Source organism: Lissotriton helveticus, chromosome 7 (assembly GCF_964261635.1).
Source record: "Lissotriton helveticus chromosome 7, aLisHel1.1, whole genome shotgun sequence".
Taxonomy (NCBI): Eukaryota; Metazoa; Chordata; class Amphibia; order Caudata; family Salamandridae; genus Lissotriton; species Lissotriton helveticus.
This window is the reverse complement of record NC_136068.1, coordinates 1,362,176,251-1,362,203,466: the sequence shown is the minus strand read 5'-3', so window position 1 is coordinate 1,362,203,466 and position 27,216 is coordinate 1,362,176,251. Positions and strand designations below refer to the sequence as shown.

General features: G+C 44.0%; 1 protein-coding gene across 1 annotated transcript in view; it reads right to left on the bottom strand.

Annotated features, from left to right (window-relative positions):
• LOC144770286 (TBC1 domain family member 24-like) overlaps window positions 1–27,216 on the bottom strand; it is a 151,708-nt gene that overhangs the window by 41,870 nt on the left and 82,622 nt on the right. Inside the window, exons 3-4 of the mRNA XM_078654682.1 lie at window positions 10,468–10,626; window positions 6,252–6,315 (exon numbers count right to left, since the gene is read on the bottom strand). Coding sequence (XP_078510808.1) covers window positions 6,252–6,315; window positions 10,468–10,626 — 223 coding nt within the window. The remainder of the gene's footprint in view (window positions 1–6,251; window positions 6,316–10,467; window positions 10,627–27,216) is intronic.

Here is a 27,216-nt window from a genome sequence, read left to right as displayed (position 1 = left end):
TTGTAAGCTATACCTCTAGGATTGATAACCCTAGCGAATCGAATGAACTTACCAAAAAGGAGCCCCTACGTTTTCCCTGAATTTAGCTTCAGGCAATGACTGCTCATCCAGTTGACTACTGACTTCATGCAGCTGTTAAAGCGGTGTGCCACCTCTTCCACGTTACATGCGAATAACAATACAATCTGTGTGTCGTTAGCGTAAAAGATGGTTGAGAAACCAAAGGACCGGATCAGCTGGGCTAAGGGAGCCACGTAAATGTTAAAAAGCATAGAGCTTAGTGATGACTCTTGCGCGACACCACAGGGCAAGGAGAACAATTTGGAGCTAAACTCAACAAAAGAGACGGATTGTTCTTTGTCAGTGAGAAATTAACAGAGGAAACTGTAAGCTAAATCGTTGATCCCAATCTCAACAAGGAGCTCCTTCAAGACTGAGTGGCTTACAGTGTTGAAGGCTATGGATATATCCAAAAGGACCACTGTTGTCCATGATATGTTGTATCTCTTTGGTAGCTACTACCAATGCTCACTCAGTACTATGGCCCTTTCCAAAGCCGAACTGTGCTCCATCCAAACTCTTGTTTTGATCTATAGACTCTGCAAGAGCGATATTTAAATGGTTCTCGGGGATTTGTGCCTGGATTGAGTGAAGTTTTTTTTAGCAAGGGGAGAATGGAGGCCTTTTTCCAATCAGTGGGCAAGATGCCTACAGTGATGATACTGTTCAGTAGGGTGGTGAGCGGAATGACTACCGATCCTGCTGCATCTTGGAGAACTTTTGGCGGGCATGGGTCAGAAGGGGCTCCAGATTTAGTGCAACCTATCAGTTCTGTCACCTACCCAGTGGTTAGGAGCAGAAACGTGCAGAGCTAGGAGATGCATTGACCGGAGATGTTCTTCCCTAAAGTTGAGAGGGTAGAGGTTCGACTGGCATTAGAAACCCCATAAACTGTCTAAACTTTTTTCTTTAAAATTCTGCTAAATTTTTGCAGAGCAATTGAATGGAAATCAAGGATTTGCCGGTGGATGGGCAAGAGAGCACCTGAGCTGTTTTAAAAAAGCTCTCTTCAAGAATTTTTCACCAAATTAGCTTTTTCCCTGCAATATTTGGTTTTTCTCCCTTTTATCACATTTTTATTTCACTTAAGGCATCTATGAATATAGCATTAGGGCTTTGGGGTCTATAGATCAGTAAGCCATAGAATGAGAAATTATCTGGTGGACCGGGCCTAAGTCACAAAGTCAGGCCGACTGTGATGGAGTGCGGGCCGGATACAAGACTGAATTCAGTCCACTGTTAAAAGTACATTTTGTCCTGGGGCATCAAGATGCAAAGTCCTTGCTTCAGCCTACACGGTGTGGGCATCTAGGAGCCACATATGGGAGCTGCGATGCAAGGCCCGTTGTCGAGATGTTTCACGTTGAGCCGAGGTCAGTGAAGCTAATAATGGGAGCTTGTGATGCTTATCCAGGCACTGAGGTTGATGAAGCTGCTGGGACTGCAAGGACGAGATGCTTCAGCACTGATGACACTGAGATGTGTCAAGCGAGGCCGGTTGTCGGTGTTGAGATGTGTCGCTCTTGATCAGTGCTTGTGAAGCAGCCGAACCGAGTTGAACAGCGCCAAGAAGCCTGTTGTGTCCCTTTAGCTCAGAATAAGAGGTCAGCTGACTGACCCTTGGAGGCCCTCTGGAGGTTCTGGATCCAAGCAGGCAGGCTGGCCTCAGCAGGGCAGTCCACAGCTGCACAAGAGTCCTTGTGCAGCAGAGCAGGCCTTCGACAGGACATCGGTCCTGGGTCAGCAGGCAGGCTTCATACAGCTGGGCAGTCTTTCTGTAGAGTGCAGATGTTCAGGAGTGATCTGAAGAGTTCAGACTGAGGGTCCAGAATTTACATGTGGTGCCCACTTTGAAATGGGAGAAGCTTCTAGATTTTTTACCCTACATGTGTGCCTAGAATTTTTTTTCTCCCTGCCTTAACCCAAGATTGTCTGGTGTCACAATACACTAGTGTGAAATCCTTTGTGAGCATGCTGGAGAAGTCCCTTTGAGGTGCAAGTGTGGTAAATGACAGCCCCACCGCCTTCCTGCCAGAGATGGCCCATCATGTCAAAAGCCAGACCCTCTATTGTGATGCAGTCTGAGGGTTATACACAAAGGTCAACTGACAAATACACCTAGTCACGTGACACAGAAAAAAAGGCTACAGCCACCAAATAGTTAATACAAGAAAAAGCCAACTTTCTAAGAGTGGCATTTTCAGAATTATGACCTAAAAACCCACTACATTTAAAAAGAGTTTTAAATTACAATTCCTCACACACCGAACATGACTTTCTCACCTGCTCGCCATCAAAAGCTAGCACTTATTAAATGTAATAAGGTATGGTAACCCAATGCTATTCTAAGGAAAAGGTAGGCCTTGCAGTAGTGAAGAACAAATGTAGGAGTTTTCACTACCAGAACATGCAAATGTGCAAAGTACGTATCCAACTTTTTAAATACATTCTCATTTTCATTACACGAGCTGTTCAGGGCCTATGCTAGGGTTAGATTATGTGTATTAGAAAGAAAGGTTTAGGCTTGGCCAAAAGGTTTATTTTTCCAGGTCAAAATGGCAGTTTAAAACTGCACACACAGGCTGCAATGTCAGGCCTGAGACATTTTTAAAGTACTACCTAAGTGGCTGGCACAATCATTACTGCAGGCCTACAGTAGCACTTTATTTTCAGGCCCTGGGTACATATAGTACCACTTTACTAGGGACTTACAGGTAAATTAAATGTTCTAGTCATGTGTAAGTCGATTTGAGCATGTTTAAAGAAGCGAGCACAAGCACTTCAGCACTGGTTAGCAGTGGAAAAGTGTGCATAGTCCTAAGGCCAACAAGACAAATTCAGCAAAACAGTAGGTGTTAGGCAAAAGGTTTGTGGGAAGACCACCATAAGTCTGACAGGTCTAACACAAACTATTAAAATTAGTTGTTTTATTATTTGTCTAGCTGTTCCCATTCCAGAGATAAATATTAGTATTTTGATCTGTACTCTATTTTTCTAAACAGGACAGCTAGGCCTACCCCACTGAAAATAGCTTTTGGATGCTGTTCACTGTATGATATGTTAACATTCAATGTTTACTTTTCCTACTTTGAAATACCATGCACCCTGCCTTGTGGTATACAAGGCCTATATAGAGGTGATTTATCAATACTTGAAAGAGAGGTTTTTACTTGTCTGAAGGGTTCATTTTCAATGGTCGAATAGCAGTTTTTACACTGCTACAGTCGGGCATCTATGGTAGACCTGAAACTCTGGTTGCACTACTGCTACAGTGGATGGCATAATAGGTACTGCAGTCTATTACTGGCATTTAACTTCCAGGCCCTGGGTACATTTTGTAGCATTCACTAGGGACTTACAGGACAATTAAATATACTAATTAGGAGTATACCAATTCGCCTTAGTTAAGAAGGAAAGAGCAGGCACTCTACTACTGGTTAGCAGGGGTAAAATGCACAGAGGTTTAAAGCTAGCAATAATATAGGATCCAGCAAAAGGCCATCAATCGTGTGTGAGCTCACAGAAAAGGCAGATTTTCTACAACATCACTCCCTCTACCCCGTCAATCACCCTTCAAGGCCCTCCTTCTGCTACTAGGGTAATCTAACAGTTATATCATCCACTTCTAGGCTGTCTCGACTCTGCCATCTAATAGGACCAACATGAGCGGTTTAGTGATCACTGTTTACCTGGGGTCCAAATAACCAGTCTCTGGATTGCCTTTTTTGATTCTCCCATGACCACTGCTCTCCCCTCTCTTCATTTTATTTTCCAAAAGAGGTGCTCCCGAGGTACCAATGAACGTAGGATTTCAATTTTTTACGTTAAAAAGACATTTTTTTAAGCGTAGTTTCACCCAATGTATGGTATCTTTTGTGAACTCGAACCATCAACACCAATAGATTTGGCTTGCAGAATAACCCTGGGTTCCTAACAAAAGAGAGAATTCAATTGGCAGGTCTACATAGTGGGTGTATCAGTCTGGCAACAATCCAGGGTTCTTGGCACAAGGTTCCAGTATACCTTCTGGGAAGAAAAGATGTATGGGAGTCTATTACTGACATTTTGCAAAGAATTTTTGTTTTTCAAAACCATGTAACATCTCTAAAAATGCCTGTTTTGGATCAAAATAGGACCTCACATTTGAGAAATGGGAGGGGGTTACAAAGATTATGTTCAATAATATTAGTGAGCTGTTGCTGCAGTATAATACCGAAAAAACACTTCCCTATCCCGGAAAATTAGATGTAAACAGATGTATAATTTAGATCAATGTGCCTGTGCAGTGGGCAAAGAGGGCATGAAAGAGCTGAAACTGCATCATAAATTCAAAGCTAGTTTGAACAGGAACCCCCAAAATATTTTTGGTCTAGGGCCCCCAAAATTCTTAAGATGTCCCTGCAACACCGAGCTGCCGTTTGGAAAAGGGACAACCTTGGAAGAGAGCATTTGGAAGACAGCCAGGGATAAACACAGTAAACAAGTGCAAAGCAAACAAAGGTAAAAGTGGAGACCTCCAGTCAGGCGTAGTGTGTCATGATTAAAAAGAAAAGGGGACACACTGAATGGCTCCGTGGGTGTATTTCGTCAGGCTGCATGTTTCTACAACACCAATGTGAAGTCATTATTTCAGACATAGTCATGAGTCACTGCTGATGGCTTAACTTGGCATCGCTGGGGTTGAATCCTGGATGTCACTAGAAGCGTTAGAATCCCTGGGCTACAATACATTGTGTAAGCGCCTCTTTTGGTAATGAATTGTGGTAGGTTAGGAACCCTAGAATGCAGTGCTAGCTTAGTGTCTCCAGGGGAAAATGCAATGCAGTCAACCTGTGCAGTTGCTTTCCCTTGGACGCCTGCGGTACATACATAAAGGTGGCAGTGAAAGGCAAGTCTCTACCTAAATGATTGGCCAGTAACTCATTCTGGCTAATGCTTGACCTGCTTCTGCATCACAGGTTCCAGGACCCTGCAGGTGTTCACGTTTCACCTGGATACCATCTCTAATGGTGAACATGTTTGTAAAGCTGCTTTGTGCAGGACACCTGTGCCACAGCTCTCCAAGGACACCTGTGCCACAGCTCTCCAAGGACACCTGTGCCACAGCTCTCCAAGGACACCTGTGCCCCTGCTCTCCCAGGATACCTGTGTCACAGCTCTCCACGGACACCTGTGCCCCTGCTCTCCAAAGACACCTGTGCCACAGCTCTCCAATGACACCTGTGCCACAGCTCTCCAAGGACACCTGTGTCACAGCTCTCCACGGACACCTGTGCCCCTGCTCTCCCAGGATACCTGTGTCACAGCTCTCCACGGACACCTGTGCCCCTGCTCTCCAAAGACACCTGTGCCACAGCTCTCCAAGGACACCTGTGTCACAGCTCTCCAATGACACCTGTGCCACAGCTCTCCAAGGACACCTGTGCCCCTGCTCTCCCAGGATACCTGTGTCACAGCTCTCCACGAACACCTGTGGCCCCTGCTCTCCAAAGACACCTGTGTCACAGCTCTCCAAGGACACCTGTGTCACAGCTCTCCAATGACACCTGTGCCACAGCTCTCCAAGGACACCTGTGCCACAGCTCTCCCAGGATACCTTCGCCACAGCTCTCCCGTCCCAGCTATCATTGTAAACAAATGATGGTGTCATGTTCAGTGGGTTGGTCTACGAGTTATCAGGCACGTGGCACCAGTAACTGGGCTGCTCCATGCTTCCCTGGGGCGAAGCAGCCCCCCCCCCCCCCCGTACTCCCCCTGTGGTGCAGAGGGCCCCAGGTTCCTGTCCTGACCTTGTCTGAGCGTAAGGAGGAACCCTCCACGTACTTCGCGGGGGTGGGGGGGGGGAGGGCTCCTCATGTTTTCGTTCCGCCCCTGACTGTTGCCATCTGTACATGCATTTCCGATTTCCCTCCGTGTGTATCACTGGTATTGACAAAGTATAAGGCTTTCTTCATTACTAGGAGAACAAGCCCTCGGTATAGCAAGACAGACAGTAAGGTGTATGTTTTTTCATTCACTTTCCTTTACCACTGCGCTCTCAGGACCGGTACATTTAAACATTTACTCAAGCGTCTGCCTTTGAATTGCTCTTACAAGTGCCCCAGTGGGAGCCCGACCAGACACACAGCCAGCCTGCCCGCCCGCTTCATGTCTGCATACAAAACACTTCTGCATGTTTTGGCAATACTCACCTCCCCGGCTATCGTTTTTATCAGCAGTACTGTGGGCTCATAACCTTCACAATGTGAGTAAAACCTGCCGCAGCAGAATGGGGACAAAAAGAAGTAAACAAAATATCAATATCACAAACTGTTTTTGTCAGAAAGTAAAGGAGTACTACTGTAGTACTTCTAACATACTACAAAATGCTCTTCACACATCTATTTGCATACATCTCTGCCTCCGCATCACTTATGTTTTCTGGGCAGAGATCTCCACACATGTAGGAATACGTTGTTGTAGTAAAGGTGGGAGAGACGAGAGGGGGAGGCTGGAAAATGGATATTTATTATGAAATGAGAGAGGGTTAACAGAATTGAAGGAGGGGTAAAGAGGGGTTTGAGGACAGACATGAATACAAACACCAACCCAGAAATTAGTCAGACCACTACTATTCATAAGCTGCACTTCAAATGCTACTGCAGCTCTAGGATCACAAAACACAAATAAATGTACTCCAGACCCACCATGAAGTAATGGAGTAAGTATTGCACCACCTATTGCCACTCACAGACACTGCAACACACTACCTAAGAAAATATTGGAGGCGGAGAATTATTACAAAACCCATAGGGAATAACGTTAAAATAAATATATATTTATGTATATATGTTAGAGTACATTAACTCTTCTTGATAACTGTTATCTAAGTAATTCAATAATTTAATTATATTCATTTTCTTTATAAACATTAATTTCTAAACCAAATTTAAAAATGGACATTAATTTGTAATAAATGTTCAAACATGTAATGCAATTGTATATATATGTATATATACATAAAGCAATAGATGACTTATTCAAAAATTACATTCCATTTTTTAAACATTTATTAAAAATTAATTTCCATTTTTAAATTTGGTTTAAAAGTTAATGTTTGTAAAGTAAATAAATATAATGAAATTACTGAATTACTCAATAAACATTTATTAAAAAGAGTAAATGTGCTTTGACATTTTATTTTATTATTTCTAGGGTGAAAATAAAAAAAATTTACTAATTTTCCCTGTACTTTCTCATAGGGAGATCTCTACAGTGTGGCAGAGATTGTCACCTTTGCGTGAAAATTTACTAGTAGTAACTTTACACTCATAAATTCAGCCTTAAATGTCTCCACCACCTGAAATAAGGGGATAATACATGCAAGTTTACACTTAGGTGTAAATTTGCACCCAGAAATGGTCAATAGCGAAAAAGTGTAGACTTAAAGCAGGAGCAAGATTAGATCTAAACTTGAGTAAATCTGCACATGTAAATTTACCTTTGTGGCTAGTGCCCCAAGATCTCTTGCAAAATCATAGTTTGTTAAATGTTTGCACCTTAGATGCAAATATTTGTTGGTCTGCTGGGAAAATGTAGAGATTTATCAACATGGGAGCTGCTCTGCCTCAGGCATACCAGAATTTTAGAGGCACTGCCCGCCCTGTCTTCTAAAGTAGTCGAATTACCCCAGCCTGGCAGCTTCAGTTATTCAATGCCAGGCATGTTCTTAAGCCTTTTTAACAGAGAACTGCTTTCCAGATATAGTACACATGAGCACATGAAGCACAACGGTAATGAATACAGCACAGTGTAAAGAATTTAGGATCCCCTGTACAAAGCCCAACTGGCAAATTAGAATATGCAATTTGTACACCAATTATTTTGCAAAGGGGTAAGCACTTTGCAATGTAACTTATATATCAATAGATTACATTGCGAAATGCCCATTCAGGGGGGGGGTGTCGCAAAACAACCTGCCTAATGAACATTAATTAGGCAGGTCATAAGTTGTGAACTCCTGAAATTGGAGAGATGGTGGCATTCAAGCGACTGCAGACCACTACCCATTCGTTTGCTTTCCCAAATGGGAAACTGTTTTTTTAAGCAGTGCATGTCCATTACACAGACTAGTGCTGATTCAAACAAATATATATATATATATATATATATCCATTTAGAAGTTGTCTCCTGGTGACAGCTTCCATTTTCTAAATCAGTTAACACCCTCTTAGAGCAGTCTGTAGTTTTTCAATGGTTTTTCACAATGGCGTTCGCAAAGCATTGATACAATCAACAGGGACTCCCAAATAGGAGGGTGACACCCTTTTCATGCCCTCTCCTATTTGCGATTTGTAATGGGCTGCCAAACCCCTTTGGCGAGTCAGAAACCCTTTTCTGACAAATAACTGGACCTTTGTAATTAGCAAAATACACTTTTGTGGCCACAAAGCATGCTTGTTTGCATTTTGTGGACTTGTGATTGAGTCGATCGCAGATGACCCATTTAACAGATTTAGGACTATGAAGGAGGGGTGGCAATACGTTTTACAGAGTTTGAGTCTCATGGTGTGGAACTGGATTTAAAATGAAGGGGCAGAAATACAAAGCCATGTTGCAGTCAAAAACCATGCTATTCACAAAGTCAGAGGGTTTCTGGAGCAAAATGTGTTTGCACTAAACCTATTTTGTGAGTTGGAAGACCATTTCAGACTCACAAACTGGGTTTACCAACCAATTCTGAATCACAATTAGGAAGGGGCATCTCTTACTAATTGTAGTCCAGACTGGTGTCCATTAATAATTTGTCACGAAAAACTGTTAATACATACCAGTCTGAACCACAATTAGGAGCTGATGCACCTTCCTGATTGTGATTCAGAATTGGTTGGTAAACCCATTTTGTGAGTCACAAAACAATGATAAGTTAGCGTCTCCACAAAAGCGGTAGTAAATTCGCAAAGAAAAAGCGGTGTCCCTTGGACAGCTTCCCCTTTGGAAATTGTGGCTGTTGACCTTGCTTGGAGCAGACAGTGGTGTAATGGCTTGTTTTTTTGGTTATTTTTGTAAGTTAGCACCTGTTCCTTTAATGAACCATGGCTGATTAAAAAAAATCTTTTCCTGTTTAGAAAGGCAAACACGTTGATGGTGGTCTGCTATTCCTTGCAGGACACCATCCATGTGTTTGTAGCCCATCACAGCAGGTCACAAGTAGTGACTTCTCTAGTTAATATTCATTGGGCAGATTATTCTGCAACGTACTATAACTGGACATTTTACGACGCAACCCATTAGTGCACAGATGTTATATGTTATGTTATAAATGGATTTGTATCGCGCACTGTTACTCAAGAGTGCCCTGGCGCGTGGAGAGAACAATGACAGATTAAGCAGGGGGTCTAGACCACTTGTTGAAACAGATGTGTTTTCAAAAGTTTTTTTAAAGTGGTCAGGTCAGTCGTATGCCTCAGAGGGTCTGGCAAGGCATTCCACATATTGGCAGCTCTTACCGCCAGGGACTGACCACCCAGGCGTGTTTTTCTGAACCTAGGGATAACCAGTCGTCTATGAGCAGCTGAGCGTAGGTGGCGTGTCGGCTGGTAGAACGAAAATCTGGCACTCAAGTAAGATGGGCAAGGACCATGTAAGGCTTTGTGAGTCAGGACCAAGGCTTTGAAGCACACTCTTTGAGCCACCGGGAGCCAATGAAGGTCATATAACTGTTTGCGGACACTTAGTCTCCTAGGGATGTCAAAGAGGAGCCTAACAGCTGCATTTTGTACTACTTGAAGTTTGCCCACATTGCAAATTTAAAGACTGGCTACAAAATGCCAGAACACAATTTCCAACCACTTTTGCGTCCTCTTGTCTCATACATCTGGCCCTAAGTAATGGGGGACAACGTGTGATGGTAGAACAGATATACTTCTGAGGTTTGGAGGACCAGCAATCACCAGTTGGCACACTGTGCAAGGTAGGTGCAGCCGTCCTCAAGAGCCTGGCTCCAAACATAAGTGGCTGTAGGATATATTAATTAAGGCAGATGGGTATCAGTTAAAAATGATCAGCGGTACACAATGAAATTTACTTTCTTCTAATGAAGGAATGTGAGAAGAAAATGGGATGCCTGACAAACTTTCACAAGCGATGTCAATCATTATCATAAAGGTTACATGGAGTGTTAGTCACCTTATCTAATAAAGGCTCACTCTAAATAATATCCAGGTATGTGCCCCATAATATACAAATGCCAAGGTTGCTTTGTCCAACTATCAATCCATCTGAGTGTTCCCCCCAAAGGTAATGTCAAGCTACTTTCAACCACTGCCCTAACACGATAAGAGCCTGGAGCTTTCAGGAGCAGCTCACGCAGGGTCGCATTATTTTAGCCATTCCCCATATTCGAGCAGTCACTTGCTGGACCTTTACCTCTGCAGGCTATAGCCGTGGTCGGCGGTGGAGTACAGGAGGATAGGCGGCAACAGCGCGAACCGGTCAGGTATCCAGGACCAGATGATGCGCATCTCCTGTGCTGTGACGATTGACGAGCTGAAGCTCAACATATCCACTGACAGGTGAGCGGGTTGCCTGCGTGAGAGGAGGGAGAAGACGAGATCACTGGAAATTATAGGTTTAGAAACTGGGTAGAAGGTGGTTGTCATCTCTGAGCCTTGGGCAATGTACAGCAGCCTCCTGCTCTTGTCCTCTCTAGGAGGGACTGGCCCAATGAAGGAGTGTAAGTGAACAGTGTTCAGCTTGGATGGAAAGGGTCAGTATGGACTGAGATCTCTACACAGTGGTGTGTGGGTGTTTATGCACGAGTGAATCTCACCTGTGGGTTCATTGGTGCAGGAGTGAGATAAACCTAATATCAATGACAAAAGTTTTTTTCCCTGTACCTGGAATAAACATGTTAAGTAAGATACACCACCATATGCAATGCCGGTCACAGGTGAAAAGACAGTTGTTCGTTCAGTGGCATTCCAGGAACACTTCCAGTAAGCTGGCCTGCAAACCCAGGGCCTGTATACAGCATGCAACCTTAAGTGATTGGTGATGACAGTAGGTACAGCACTAGGGACTGCGTTTCATGGCAAGCAGAACAAAAACGACAGAGCTACAAACACACAACCCCAGGTAGAATGAGTTAAAATGAGTAAGGGTGAGAGGATGTGGAGTTTTAGTAAAGCTGGCAAGCACACAGGATATCTACTGTTAGGCTGTTGGTAGGGTTCCTGTAAGTTCAATGGGGGCAAAAAGCATGGACAACGGCAACATAGTTTTTATTAGTTGAATGTGTTTGAGTAATTGCATTTGGACCAAAATACTACATGTTGACTTGTTCTACTTGTTTTTACTTAAAGGGAGTAAGCATTTCAAACTTTATGAGAGCAAGATGGAGTACAGTAGCCCTCTAACGTCACAGTTTATAAGCAATAGTTATGCAATGTCTCTAGAGGGATGACCATCCCCAAACAGATGGGTCAATCCCGAGTAGGATAGAGTCCTTCCAACATCTGGCACTGTTCAGAGCTTGATGGACCATTCTTCTCAGCCACCCTAGACAGACTGAGGTTCATTGGCTCTCCAATTATAGATGGGTGGAAAGTAAAGTATGTCTGAGACGACAGTCATTAGGAATAACGCTCAATTACTAAGAAAGTATGGAGGCTGCAACCAATGGGTACTGAGTTCAGCTGAAGGAGGGCTCACCACCACCAGGTGTTCTTACAGGTTATCGTGAGTGTCATTCAACAAGGGATTCAATCAGGCTTGGCACCAAATTCTCATTTCCTTTCCACGTAAAAAGAATTAAGTTACTCAGATATCAGTTAATCTCAGACCTTTATCTAAATTAGTGAGATTACTCAACTACACAGCTATTCGGGAGGCTGCAAGGTTCCCTTACTGCTGCAAAGACAACCAGCGCTTCCCTGAGGCCCTGAAGCATTCCCAATATGTCCAGGTGCACAATGGTTACTGTGCTGCCTCTTCCTTTAGACCTGCTCTGAAGTAGTGGAGATCATGTCTCTCAGTCACACATGCTTGACAGAGGATCTAAATTGTGGTCAGAAATGATCCACCTCCCCATCCCTTGCCCAGGATCACTGGGTGCTGAATTGATGGCTTCTGAAGTCTGTCTGATGGCTGTGATTCAGGTAGAGCAAAGCACACCCACTAACCCTTTTTTCATTCAATTCCTCGATTATTTTTTTTTTAATTTCAAAAGTTTTTATTGGAAATTTCAGGGTTTTATAGCATACAAATCAGAAGTTGCTATGTACATATAACCAATATTTGTAACCATACATCATTAAAAAAAAATAGCATAGAAAGGCATTATGTCCCACGATGGTGTTCATGTCGTTCGGGACGATCTCGAGGGTAATGTGACATTCAACCATGAAGCCTTTCTAGGCTGGGCTCCTGAGAGGATAGAGATCAATAGGAAGTGGAAAGGATAGAAGTAGATAGGAGGAAGAAGAAGAGAGTAGAAAAGAGAGAGCAAAGGATAGAGGTAAGAGGTAATAGGTAAGATGCAAGATGTAAGATGTTAGATGGGACACCACGATGCGGCATAGCAGTTCAGGTTATGGGTAACGAGCTATTTAAGCTATGGTAAAGTATGATCGGCACCCGCAAGCTGTGGGAAAGTATGGGGAGCATGATGAATCACGGAGTTTTATGGGTTTTGAAGTAGATATCCAGTGAGTTCCAAAGTTTCCTTTGTGAGGGTCGCCCTGGTGTGTTTTGTAGAGTGATGTTATCTGCTCCTCGGAGGTTAATCACCCAGTTTAGCCAGCAGGCATAGCTTGCCTTTTTGGTGTCTTTCCAATTGTTTAGGACGACTTTCACAGCCGCCGTGAGGAGGAGGTCTAGGAGGGCCCTGTCTATTTCTGGGATTTGGGTTTCCTTTGTAAAGCCGAAAACATGATAGGGAAGTTCTTTGGTAGGTGTGATATTAAATACTTTGTGAATGAAGTCAAATACCCTATCCCAAAACGTTGAGACGCAGTCGCATTGGAGGATGAGGTGGTCCAGATCTCCTTCTGCACGCTTGCAGTTCCAGCAAAATGCATCAGGGCTTAGTTTGTGTGCTTATAGGCGAGCCGGCGTCCAGAAGACTTTATGTATGAGCCAGAACTTGGCTTGTGACAATGTAGGGCTTATTTTATGGCTTGTGCAAGATCTCCACGCTGTGGACCACTTCAGCTCTGAGATGGAGAAGGAGGCGATTGATGACCAGAACTGTGTTGTTTTGGTATTTAATGCGGATGACTGCGGGCTCGGCAATTTGTATAGCCTTGAGACCTGGTGACCAATTTTATTTAGGGAGGAGAGGAGTGATGGAAGAGCCGGTTGTTTGGATGTCAATCCCGCTTTTGTAATGGCTGTTTTAACGTTAAGGAATATGTAAAAGTCGGAATTATCGATCCCAAAGTTCGATTGGATTTTTGTAAAGGGCAGAGGGTAGCCATTATCATAGAGTTGGTGGGGGAAAATAATTCCCTTCTTAATCCAAGTTGGGTTGAATAGTGGTTTACCTTTGTAAGTGATTGAGGGGTTTTTCCAAATCGCTTCCCACCTAGATTTTCTTATCGATGAGTCTAGCAGTTTATCTACTCTGAGTAAAGCTATTTTGGTGTTGGTAAATATGGATTTAGAACATGGGAGCTGATTCGCTTTCATTGATAGGATCGAGATGGGAGGAATGCCTTCCAGGAGCGCTTTTTCGATGTCTAGTCACACCGGCGAATAGTCCACTGGGGGGGGACAGCCAATAGGATCCTTGTTTCGCTAAAAAGGCTATTTGATATCTCTTAAAGTCTGGAAGATTGACTCCGGCAATGGATTTATCTAATCTCAGTTTTTGCAGGCTGATACGGGCTTTTTTCCTTTTCAGATGAAATTGTTAATAATTTTATCTAATCTATTATGAAATTCTTGGGACAGCATCAAGGGCAGCATGGTGATTAGGTAATTTACTAGCGGTGTAATCATCATCTTGATGGTCTCTAGCCTGCCCCACCAAGTGATGAAGCGGGGTGACCATCCGTCTAGGTGAGTTTTTATTTTTTCGAGAGTGAGTTTTTCATTATGCTGTAGGGTCTCTATGATGGAGCTTCCAAATTCTGTACCTAGATATTTGATGTAATTGTTTTACCAGACTAAACCTGATGTGCCTAAAGATTCCTTATTAGTGAATATGTTGAGGGGTTTTACTTCAGATTTATCACGATTCAGTTTGTAGCCTGAATGTTTAGAGTAGGATTCTATAGAGCTCATCAGTGCGGCTATAGAGGTATCAGGATTCTCAGTGACTATCAGAATATCGTCTGAGTAAGCAGCAATTTTTACACTTTTATCGCCGAAGGTGATGCCACTAATATCTACGTTCTGTTGTATGTCGCGGAGGAGAGGTTCCAACGCCAGAAGGAATAGAGCGGGAGATATGGGGCAACCTTGTCTAGTTCCTTGTTCAAGAAGGAATGGTTCTGATAGCGAACTGTTAATGGCAATCCTAGCCGAAGGGGAGGCGTATAATGACATGACCATATCAATAAAAGCATCACCCATGTTGAATATGTGCATGCATTGACAGAGAAAGGGCCACGACACCCTATCAAATGCCTTCTCCATGTCCAGGGTGATTGCTACTGTGGGGGCATTTGAGATTGTCGACTTCTCCAGCACATGGCATAGGAGTCTCGTATTGTCGTTAGAAAGGCGGTGTTTCAGGAACCCCACCTGTGAGTTATTTATTAAAGAGGGTAAAACGGCATTTAGTCTGCATGCTAGAGCCTTTGCGTAAATCTTGCAGTCCAAATTTATTAGGGATATCGGCCTATAATTCTTAGGAAGTAAAGGGTCCTTCCCATCTTTAGGTATCACTATTATTGTTGCTTCACTCATCGTGGGGGTGATTCTGTTTGATAGTGAGGATTGGAACAATTTGAGCAGTCGTGGGTTAAGTTGTTCCTCAAAGGTCTTATAAAAATTGGCCGTGAAGCCGTCAGGCCCCGGAGCTTTATTGTTCTTCAGTGTTTTAATGGCGGTAGAAATTTCTGCTATAGTCAGTGGGGCCCCTAGTTTGGCTTTGATTCAGAAAAGGGGGTGGTGATGAACAGAGTGCCTGAATTAAGCAGACCACTATTACCCAGTCCAAAGATCAGGGCTTGATCCATCACCGTTTTTTAGCTCACTGCACCATCCCAGCTCAGAACTTGGCTATATGCAAATTAGTCTGTTCCTGTCCCAGTGCATGATGGGAACAGGGCAAACCAAACTACCAAGCCAATTCTTGTACTGGGAAGGAAACAAGCTTCCGGGGACCGGATTCTGCCATTTCAGGCATCGTTGGCCCGGCTTGCTTGAATCCTGATGGTGCAATGAGCAAGGGACTCACATCTGAGTATACCCTTCCACGCTTATGGTGGACAAAATGATTCAGAAAAGGGGGTGGTGATGAACAGAGTGCCTGAATTAAGCAGACCACTCTTACCCAGTCCAAAGATCAGGGCTTGATCCATCACCGTTTTTTAGCTCACTGCACCATCCCAGCTCAGAACTTGGCTATATGCAAATTAGTCTGTTCCTGTCCCAGTGCATGATGGGAACAGGGCAAACCAAACTACCAAGCCAATTCTTGTACTGGGAAGGAAACAAGCTTCCGGGGACCGGTTTCTGCCATTTCAGGCGTCGTCGGCCCGGCTTGCTTGAATCCTGATGGTGCAATGAGCAAGGGACTCACATCTGAGTATACCCTTCCACGCTTATGGTGGACAAAATGATTCAGAAAAGGGGGTGGTGATGAACAGAGTGCCTGAATTAAGCAGACCACTCTTACCCAGTCCAAAGATCAGGGCTTGATCCATCACCATTTTTTAGCTCACTGCACCATCCCAGCTCAGAACTTGGCTATATGCAAATTAGTCTGTTCCTGTCCCAGTGCATGATGGGAACAGGGCAAACCAAACTACCAAGCCAATTCTTGTACTGGGAAGGAAACAAGCTTCCGGGGACCGGTTTCTGCCATTTCAGGCGTCGTCGGCCCGGCTTGCTTGAATCCTGATGGTGCAATGAGCAAGGGACTCACATCTGAGTATACCCTTCCACGCTTATGGTGGACAAAATGATTCAGAAAAGGGGGTGGTGATGAACAGAGTGCCTGAATTAAGCAGACCACTCTTACCCAGTCCAAAGATCAGGGCTTGATCCATCACCGTTTTTTAGCTCACTGCACCATCCCAGCTCAGAACTTGGCTATATGCAAATTAGTCTGTTCCTGTCCCAGTGCATGATGGGAACAGGGCAAACCAAACTACCAAGCCAATTCTTGTACTGGGAAGGAAACAAGCTTCCGGGGACCGGTTTCTGCCAATTCAGGCGTCGTCGGCCCGGCTTGCTTGAATCCTGATGGTGCAATGAGCAAGGGACTCACATCTGAGTATACCCTTCCACGCTTATGGTGGACAAAATGATTCAGAAAAGGGGGTGGTGATGAACAGAGTGCCTGAATTAAGCAGACCACTCTTACCCAGTCCAAAGATCAGGGCTTGATCCATCACCGTTTTTTAGCTCACTGCACCATCCCAGCTCAGAACTTGGCTATATGCAAATTAGTCTGTTCCTGTCCCAGTGCATGATGGGAACAGGGCAAACCAAACTACCAAGCCAATTCTTGTACTGGGAAGGAAACAAGCTTCCGGGGACCGGTTTCTGCCATTTCAGGCGTCGTCGGCCCGGCTTGCTTGAATCCTGATGGTGCAATGAGCAAGGGACTCACATCTGAGTATACCCTTCCACGCTTATGGTGGACAAAATGATTCAGAAAAGGGGGTGGTGATGAACAGAGTGCCTGAATTAAGCAGACCACTCTTACCCAGTCCAAAGATCAGGGCTTGATCCATCACCGTTTTTTAGCTCACTGCACCATCCCAGCTCAGAACTTGGCTATATGCAAATTAGTCTGTTCCAGTCCCAGTGCATGATGGGAACAGGGCAAACCAAACTACCAAGCCAATTCTTGTACTGGGAAGGAAACAAGCTTCCGGGGACCGGTTTCTGCCATTTTAGGCGTCGTCGGCCCGGCTTGCTTGAATCCTGATGGTGCAATGAGCAAGGGACTCACATCTGAGTATACCCTTCCACGCTTATGGTGAACAAAATGAGTTTGGCTTTGTCAGGGTCGGATAAACGTGGGAGTTGAATTGAGTTTAGATAATTATTACATTCTTCCATGTTGAATTGGTTATTATTCTTATAAAGATCCTCGTAAAAGGACTGGAATGTGTGGAGAATGTCTTTCTGTTTGGTTTTGGTGGTATTGGACTGGTCCCTAATAGATGTTATATGGAATTGCTTCCTTTTGTGTTTAAGATAGGAAGCAAGGAGTTTCCCTGCTTTGTTACCCTCACATAGTCTTAAAGCCTTGAATTTATTAATCCAAACTCCTGTCCTTTTACTAAGGATGGCATTGTATTTATATTTCAGGTTAGTCAAGCGGTTGATGGTAGCTTTATTGTTCAGATCACGGGAGTGTTGCATCTCTAGCTGCTTGAATGTTTTCTCTAAAGAATCCATTTCAGAATTTAATTCTTTATTCATACGAGCCCTGATACCTATCAGCGTACCCCTTAATGTGGCCTTAAACGCGTACCATACTAAGGCAGGATCTGTTTCTGGCTGCGAGTTTATCTGGAAATATTCTCAAATGGATTGTTCTATGCTTTTCTTGTTCTCTGGCAGCGACAATATCTCATCGTTGAAGCGCCATCACCTGGGGGGGATAAGTGAATGTGAGCCTGCCAATTTCATATGGATACCTGCATGGTCCAACACCAATATGGGGGCTATATCAGTTTTGTCGATGAGGTGTGTATGTGAGTCGGATATCAATAGATAATCTATTCTTGAATAAGAATTGTGAGGAGGGGAATAGAAAGTATATACAAATAAACAGGAGGGGGAGGTAGAGTAATAAAGCAGGATTCTTACTCCACAGACTAAGTTACATAAACAAAAGGAATCCTACTGGGGTGTTAGGGAAGTGTTCGCCACAGTGGTATAGGAGCACTTAGTGTTTTGTAAAATACCCCTCACACACCAAAAGGCCCCTTGGTGTCATGCTTCATCATAGGGGTCTTCGCACCCCTCTAACGGGATGCGGCGTGCTACGACCTACGACTACACAGGAGCACTCATAGTTATGGCTATGTGTGGTGCATGTGATGCATGTGATAAGGGATATTTTATGTGAGTGGTGGGATTTAGTGAAGGATTAAAAAGATACCTGGCTTGTGGGTATGTTGGAATTTTTTTTATTCATAACCCCGGGCTGGTACTATTAAAAGAAGTGAAGTGCGAGGTTGGACCTGTCGTGTTAATGGACAGTACCTCCTGTGTGCGTCGACATGTTTCGGAGACAGAGCTCCTTCTTCAGGATGGGGGCACAACTTCCCCACCTTACTCACGTTTCACTAGTTTTGTCACAAAATTGTATTTATGTTAATAACAAAAAGTGAAAGAATAAATAAATATGTGTATAAAAATAAAGGCTATAATGTGCCTACAGCGTTTTTGCTCAAGTTCAATGCAAATTGCATGACCTGAGAAAAGAAAAAGATATAATGGTCACCCAGGTAATGGGTACCTCAGACAGGTGCAATCACCTGGAACAAACCATGTGCTCAATTTGCCCTGTAAAGGAAAACTAAAAAGACATACAACATAGAAACATAGACACTCAAATAATGTAAAAGAAGCTGTGGTCATACTTAGGTTTTAATATGGTTTCTTACTTACTTAGTTTGTCTAAGAAATGTTTGTATTGCACACTCTATACTCACGAACTCGGGATGAGTTGTCCTCCGTCTTGCCTCACACGCTGCTCCGCCGAACTGAATTGAAAAGCCCAGGGCGTGTGGTGTTTATACCTGGTTTTGTGTTAATGGCTTAGCCTCATTAGCGTAAAACCGCATGTGAGTATATGCCCATAAAAGGGTGATCACCCCTTAATTGGGTGTTTCTAATGAAAATAGGTTAATTATAAGTCCTTATTTGGCAGATCCGGCAAGACTCGGTCAATTTTTCGGTCCCGTTAGCGAGGCGCGCGCATGCGCATGTAGCGCCCACTATGTCGCGCATGCTCAGTACAGAGCCTCGGTATTGCGCATGCGCGAGGGATGACAGAATGTCCCCGCGCATGCGTATTGTGTGTCCAGCGCTCCCTAACGCTCTGACAGATTCTTTAAACAGGGAAGTTGGTCCGATTTTGCTTAAATTACATCCGATACTTGGAAAAGAGTTTATGTAATTGTACCCTTACTGCTTGGTAACTCGAGATTACATCTATCTTTGCCTATAATCTCAAAGAAGCAGTGATGGGAGCAATATTCATTGATGCAAAAAGTATATTATTATGCCTGTGCACACAACGTCATCCAATCCATGTTAGTAAGTTCCTCCATCATGAGGAAGGTAACGAGGTTGGCTAGTTAGACAGCTGTCCCGTTAAGTCCCATAATGTGGGTGCCCAGACGGAACACCCATCTTTGCTCCTTCTGGAAAACACCCGCCTCTGATGGCAGTTGTTCGATAACTGTCCACCTTAAGTCATTGACACAGTGATGAGCATTAAGGTAGTGTGTTGCCATCTTTGTTGTGCTCTTTTTGCAACGCACATTGCTCTTGTGCTCGTTCATGCGTATTTTCACAGCCCTCGTGGTCATCCCCACGTATTCTAAACCACATGGACACGTGATCAAATAGACCACGTTTTTGGTATTACAGTTCGTCATTTTGCGCTGCTCCCACGTAGTGCCGTTCCTGAATGTTAATGTAGTGCTTTTTTGTGTCAAATGGCAACTGCTGCAGTTCCCACATGGGAAATTACCTTTTATTCCTAGGGCAGATTGGCTTGTCTCAAGGGTAGGTTTGGGTCATGTGTGTACTAATATGTCCTTTAGATTCCTACCTCTCAGGTGTGCGAACATCGGTTTTTCCAGATTTAGGGTGCCACATGTGAGGATACCCCAATGTTTGTTAATGATCTTGGAGACCTCATTGGACATGGTATTGTAGGTGGTGACACATATTGGTCGTCTGACTCCTGGTGTCTCTTGTGGTCTATCCTCCAGTAGAGCTTCTCTGTGGTTGTTTTTCGCTCGCTTCATAGCTTTGTCAATGATTTTCACAGGGTACTGTCTCAGTATTAATTTCTCTTTCAGGTCACAGGCCTGTGTTCTGAAATCTGATACCTCTGTGCAGTTACGCCTGAGGCGTAAAAATTGGCCATATGGTAAGTTCTCTCTGAGGTGTCTCGGGTGGAAGCTGTCATACCTTAACAGACAGTTCCTTGCTGTTGGTTTGAAGTGGGTCGTCGTTTTGAGCCTACCACCTTCTGCATAAATGTTTAGGTCCAAGAATACCAGAGATTGGTTGGAGACTGAACTCGTGAACTACAGAAATGTGTTCTGGTTATTTAACCAGGTGAGGAAGCCGTCTGCAGACTGTCCGTCACCATCCCAGATGACCAGGACGTCGTCAATGTACCTTTTCCAGTTATTGATGTTATGTCTGTAAGGGTTCTGTGTGTGAAGAATTCTGGTTGATTCTAAGTGGTGCACATACAACCCAGCCAGACTTGGAGCAAAGGTTCTACCCATGCTGGTACCATGGCTTTGTAGGTAGATGGTTGATTTATATTGGAAGAAGTTCTTCTGTAGTGCCAATGAAATGCACTCAAGGACGAGACCCCTAGGTGTCTGGTATTGCCACGGTGTCCTGAAAAGAACCTCCTCAATAATTAGGAGTGTCTCATCATGTGGCAAGCTTGTGTACAAGCTTTCCACAGGAGTTGGATTGTGGGGTCAAAAGACTGGTCCTGTAGTAGTTGAAGGACTGATTTTGTGTCCTTTAGATAGGTATCAGTGGACTGTACCAATGGGCGTAAAAATGCATCGGCAAACTTTGATAGAGGCTCCAAGATTGAGCCGATGCCAGATACTATGGGTCTTCCTGGTGGATTTGTAATGTTCTTATGAATTTTGGGGATGCAGTAGAAATAGGGAATGCGTGGTGCGGTCTGTGCTAAGAACTCGGCTTCTTTTTTACTCAGCCAGTCATGTGCCAGCCCTTCTTCAATCATGCCTCCTATTCTGATGCGGAGGTTCTCAGTGGCATCTTCCTGTAGGATAGTATAATTGCGTCTGTCTGCCAACAATCTCATACACTCTGTGTCATATGCCTCTAAGGTTTGTAGGACAATGGCACCGCCCTTGTACGCTGGTTTTATTATTATGTCCTTGTTATCCGCCAAATCTTTTATAGCTTGTTCTTCCAGTTTACTGGTATTGTGGAAGATGTTAGTATTTGTCGGGTTAAGTTTGTTAACTTCTGTCATGATGGCTTTCTCAAATGTCAATAATTCAATGGGTAGCATTGAATCAGGAGGAGTGAAAGTAGATTTTGGTCGGAGGCCTGTGTCTGTTGGTACCAAAGTAGGTGATTTGTCTTGGAAGAAAGCCTGTAACTTCAATTTTCTAATGAAGTCCTGTATCTCCATGTTTAGTTTGAAAATGTCAGGTTTATGTGTAGGTACAAAGCCCAAGCCCTTATTCAACACATTCCTCTGTATTTCAGTCAAGGGCCAAGGGGTCAGATTGACCACTAGGTCCCTCTCTTGCTGGTTGAGGGTTGGTTTGGGAGGGATCCCGTCATGCTCCTCGTGGTTCGGGAGTTGCCCTGATCTTGGTCCTCCCATGCAACATTGTTGCCTTTCCTGTTCCTCCCCCGTGACCCGGGGCGGGTGCCTAAAAAAGGTTGTTGGCCATAGAATCCGCCATCATTCTCTGGATTCCATTGTGGATAACTCTGTCCAGTGGCTTGTGGGCCATACTGGAAAGGGGTGAACGGTGGTGGTCCCATATACTGTTGGTACTGGGGTGGTGGTTGGTATCCTCTCCACCCTTTTTGTCTGGGGAACTGCTGTCTCTTTTGTCTCCAACCACCCCTTGGAGGCCTGTATCTTTTGTTACCACTTGAATTTGAGCCTGATGAGCCATTGTCAGAGCCATCACTGTCAATGTCACTGTTAGAATTTTTAGAGACATAATCGGGCTTAGTGTACAGATATGCCCCCTCTGGTGTGAATTTGCCTTTGTCCTTACGTAGTTTATCGAACTTGCTTTGTTTCAACGTGAACTCGAATTCGGTCATCTGTTGGTTAAGTTCGTCCAACCTTATTTTAATTCAGCAGGGATTATATAGGTACTTAGTTGCACCTCTATTTTTTGGATCTCTATCTTCAGTTCTTGAGTGATCCTTGCTGCCGTCTTTACTATCAGAACGAGCCAATCTCTTGTGCAGTGCCAAGAGATCAGAGACCACTCTTTTTTAAACTGCATATCAGTCTGAAAAATGAACGGTTCGTTTTTAACGATTAAGCCTGGTGGTGCTATTTTGTTCCTTAGATATTCCGTCATGAGCAGTCCATGTAGCGCTGCTTTGATCTGATTGCGTCTCAGGTTAACTATTTCATTCCAATCTTCGATGTTAGGACCAGTGTCCGGGTTGCTCAGGCCTTCAAAAGGGTTGATGGCCGTCAGAATTTTATCAATTTCATCTTCCCCAAACGTGAGGCCGTGTTCATCCTCCATTTGGTTATGACCGCTGGCTTCTTTTGTATAGAGTGTGTGTTCCTATGTGTATGTGTCAGTGTCTGGAGAAACTCCCGCAGCTGCGCGCTGCCTAGAACGTACAAATAAACATGAGGGGGGAGGTAGAGTAATAAAGCAGGATTCTTACTCCACAGACTAAGTTACATAAACAAAAGGAATCCTACTGGGGGTGTTTGGGAAGTGTTCGCCACAGTGGTATGGGAGCACTTAGTGTTTTGTAAAATACCCTTCACACACCAAAAGGCCCCTTGGTGTCATGCTTCATCATAGGGGTCTTCGCACCCCTCTAATGGGATGCAGCGTGCTACGACCTACGACTAGGCGGGAGCACTTATAGTTATGGCTGTGTGTGGTGCATCTGATGCATGTGATAAGGGATATTTTATGTGAGTGGTGGGATTTAGTGAAGGATTAAAAAGATACCTGGCTCGTGGGTATGTTGGAATTTTTTTTATTCATAACCCCGGGCTGGAACTATTAAAAGAAGTGAAGTGCGAGGTTGGACCTGTCGTGTTAATGGACAGTACCTCCTGTGTGCGTCGACATATTTCGGAGACAGAGCTCCTTCTTCAGGACGGGGGCCCAACTTCCCCACCTTACTCACGTTTCACTAGTTTTGTCACAAAATTGTATTTATGTTAATAACAAAAAGTGAAAGAATAAATAAATATGTGTATAAAAATAAAGGCTATAATGTGCCTACAGCGGTTTTGCTCAAGTTCAATGCAAATTGCATGACCTGAGAAAAGAAAAAGAAAAAGATATAATGGTCACCCTGGTAATGGGTAGCTCAGACAGGTGCAATCACCTGGAACAAACCATGCGCTCAATTTGCCCTGTAAAGGAAAACTAACAAGACATACAACATAGAAACATAGACACTCAAATAATGTAAAAGAAGCTGTGGTCATACTTGTCAGGTATTGCTTGCTTTCTTCATGAGCATTCAAAAACGTCTGGGGGGTGATTGCTATTGTGCAATCTAAGTAAAAAACAATGTAGGTTTTGATATGGTTCCTTACTTACTTAGTTTGTCTTAGAAATGCTTGTATTGCACACTCTATACTCACAAACTCGGGATGAGTTGTCCTCCGTCTTGCCCCACACGCTGCTCCGCCGTACTGAATTGAAAAGCCCAGGGCGTGTGGTGTTTATACCTGGTTTTGTGTTAATGGCTTAGCCTCATTAGCGTAAAACCGTATGTGAGTATATGCCCATAAAAGGGTGATCCGCCCTTAATTGGGTGTTTCTAATGAAAATAGGTTAATTATAAGTCCTTATTTGGCAGATCCGTCAAGACTTGGTCAATTTTTCAGCCCCGTGGTCCCGTTAGCGAGGCGCGCGCATGCGCATGTAGCGCCCACTATGTCGCGCATGCTCAGTACAGAGCCTCGGTATTGCGCATGCGTGAGGGATGACAGAATGTCCCCGCGCATGCGTATTGTGTGTCCAGCGCTCCCTAACGCTCCGACAGATTCTTTAAACCAGGAAGTTGGTCCGATTTTGCTTAAATTACACCGGATACTTGGAAAAGAGTTTATGTTATTGTACCCTCACTGCTTGGTAACTCGAGATTACATCTATCTTTGCCTATAATCTAAAAAAAGCAGTGATGGGAGCAATATTCATTGATGCAAAAAGTATATTATTATGCCTGTGCACACAACGTCATCCAATCCATGTTAGTAAGTTCCTCCATCATGAGGAAGGTAACGAGGTTGGCTAGTTAGACAGCTGTCCCCAGGGGACCTCATCGTTAAGTCCCATATTGTGGGTGCCCAGACGGAACACCCATCTTTGCTCCTTCTGGAAAAGACCCGCCTCTGATGGCAGTTGTTCGATAATTGTCCACCTTAAGTCATTGACACAGTGTTGAGCATTAAGGTAGTGTGTTGCCATCTTTGTTGTGCTCTTTTTGCAACGCACATTGCTCTTGTGCTCGTTCATGCGTATTTTCACAGCCCTCGTGGTCATCCCCACGTATTCTAAACCACATGGACACGTGATCAAATAGACCACGTTTTTGGTATTACAGTTCGTCATTTTGCGCTGCTCCCACGTAGTGCCGATCCTGAATGTTAATGTAGTGCTTTTTTGTGTCAAATGGCAACTGCTGTAGTTCCCACATGGGAAATGACCTTGTATTCCTAGGGCAGATTGCCTTGTCTCAAGGGTTGGTTTGGGTCGTGTGTGTACTAATATGTCCTTTAGGCGTAACTGCACAGAGGTATCAGATTTCAGAACACAGGCCTGTGACCTGAAAGAGAAATTAATACTGAGACAGTACCCTGTGAAAATCATTGACAAAGCTATGAAGCGAGCGAAAAACAACCACAGAGAAGCTCTACTGGAGGATAGACCACAAGAGAGAACAGGAGTCAGACAACCAATATGTGTCACCACCTACAATACCATGTCCGATGAGGTCTCCAAGATCATTAACAAACATTGGGGTATCCTCACATGTGGCACCCTAAATCTGGAAAAACCGGTGTTCGCACACCGGAGAGGTAGCAATCTAAAGGACATATTAGTACACACACGACCCAAACGTACCCTTGAGACAAGACAATCTGCCCTAGGAATACAAGGTCATTTCCCATGTGGGAACTGCAGCAGTTGCCATTTGACACAAAAAAGCACTACATTAACATTCAGGAACGGCACTACGTGGGAGCAGTGCAAAATGACAAACTGTAATACCAAAAACATGGTCTATTTGATCACGTGTCCATGTGGTTTAGAATACGTGGGGATGACCACGAGGGCTGTGAAAATACGCATGAACGAGCACAAGAGCAATGTGCGTTGAAAAAAGAGCACAACAAAGATGGCAACACACTACCTTAATGCTCAACACTGTCAATGACTTAAGGTGGACAGTTATCGAACAACTGCCATCAGAGGCAGGTCTTTTCCAGAAGGAGCAAAGTTGGGTGTTCCATCTGGGCACCCACATTATGGGACTTAACGATGAGGTCCCCTGGGGACAGCTGTCTAACTAGCCAACCTCGTTACCTTCCTCATGATGGAGGAACTTACTAACATGGATTAGATGACGTTGTGTGCACAGGCATATTAATATACTTTTTGCATCAATGAATATTGCTCCCATCACTGCTTTTTTGAGATTATAGGCAAAGATAGATGTAATCTCGAGTTACCAAGCAGTGAGGGTACAATTACATAAACTCTTTTCCAAGTATCGGATGTAATTTTAGCAAAATCGGACCAACTTCCCGGTTTAAAGAATCTGTCAGAGCGTTAGGGGGCGCTGGACACACAATACGCATGCGCGGGGACATTCTGTCATCCCTCGCGCATGCGCAATACCGAGGCTCTGTACTGGGCATGCGCGACATAGTGGGCGCTACATGCGCATGCGCGCGCCTCGTTAACGGGACCACGGGGCTGAAAAATTGACCGAGTCTTGACGGATCTGCCAAATAAGGACTTATAATTAACTAATTAACCTATTTTCATTAGAAACACCCAATTAAGGGCGGATCACCCTTTTATGGGCATATATTCACATACGGTTTTACGCTAATGAGGATAGGCCATTAACGCAAAACCAGGTATAAACACCACACGCCCTGGGCTTTTTAATTCAGTTCGGCGGAGCAGCGTGTGGGGCAAGACGGAGGACAACTCATCCCGAGTTCGTGAGTATAGAGTGTGCAATACAAGCATTTCTGAGACAAACTAAGTAAGTAAGGAACCATATTAAAACCTACATTGTTTTTTACTTAGATTGCACAATAGCAATCACCCCCCAGAGGTTTTTGAATGCTCATGAAGCAAGCAAGCAGTACCTGACAAGTATGACCACAGCTTCTTTTACATTATTTGAGTGTCTATGTTTCTATGTTGTATGTCTTGTTAGTTTTCCTTTACAGGGCAAATTGAGCGCATGGTTTGTTCCAGGTGATTGCACCTGTCTGAGCTACCCATTACCAGGGTGACCATTATATCTTTTTCTTTTTCTTTTCTCAGGTCATGCAATTTGCATTGAACTTGAGCAAAACCGCTGTAGGCACATTATAGCCTTTATTTTTATACACATATTTATTTATTCTTTCACTTTTTGTTATTAACATAAATACAATTTTGTGAGAAAACTAGTGAAACATGAGTAAGGTGGGGCAGTTGTGCCCCCCCGTCCTGAAGAAGGAGCTCTGTCTCCGAAACATGTCGACGCACACAGGAGGTACTGTCCATTAACACGACAGGTCCAACCTCGCACTTCACTTCTTTTAATAGTACCAGCCCGGGGTTATGAATAATAAAAAAATGTTTTCCAACATACCCACGAGCCAGGTATCTTTTTAATCCTTCACTAAATCCCACCACTCACATAAAATATCCCTTATCACATGCACCACACATAGCCATAAATATAAGTGCTCCCGCGTAGTCGTAGGTCGTAGCACGCCCCATCCCGTTAGAGGGGTGCGAAGACCCCTATGATGAAGCATGACACCAAGGGGCCTTTTGG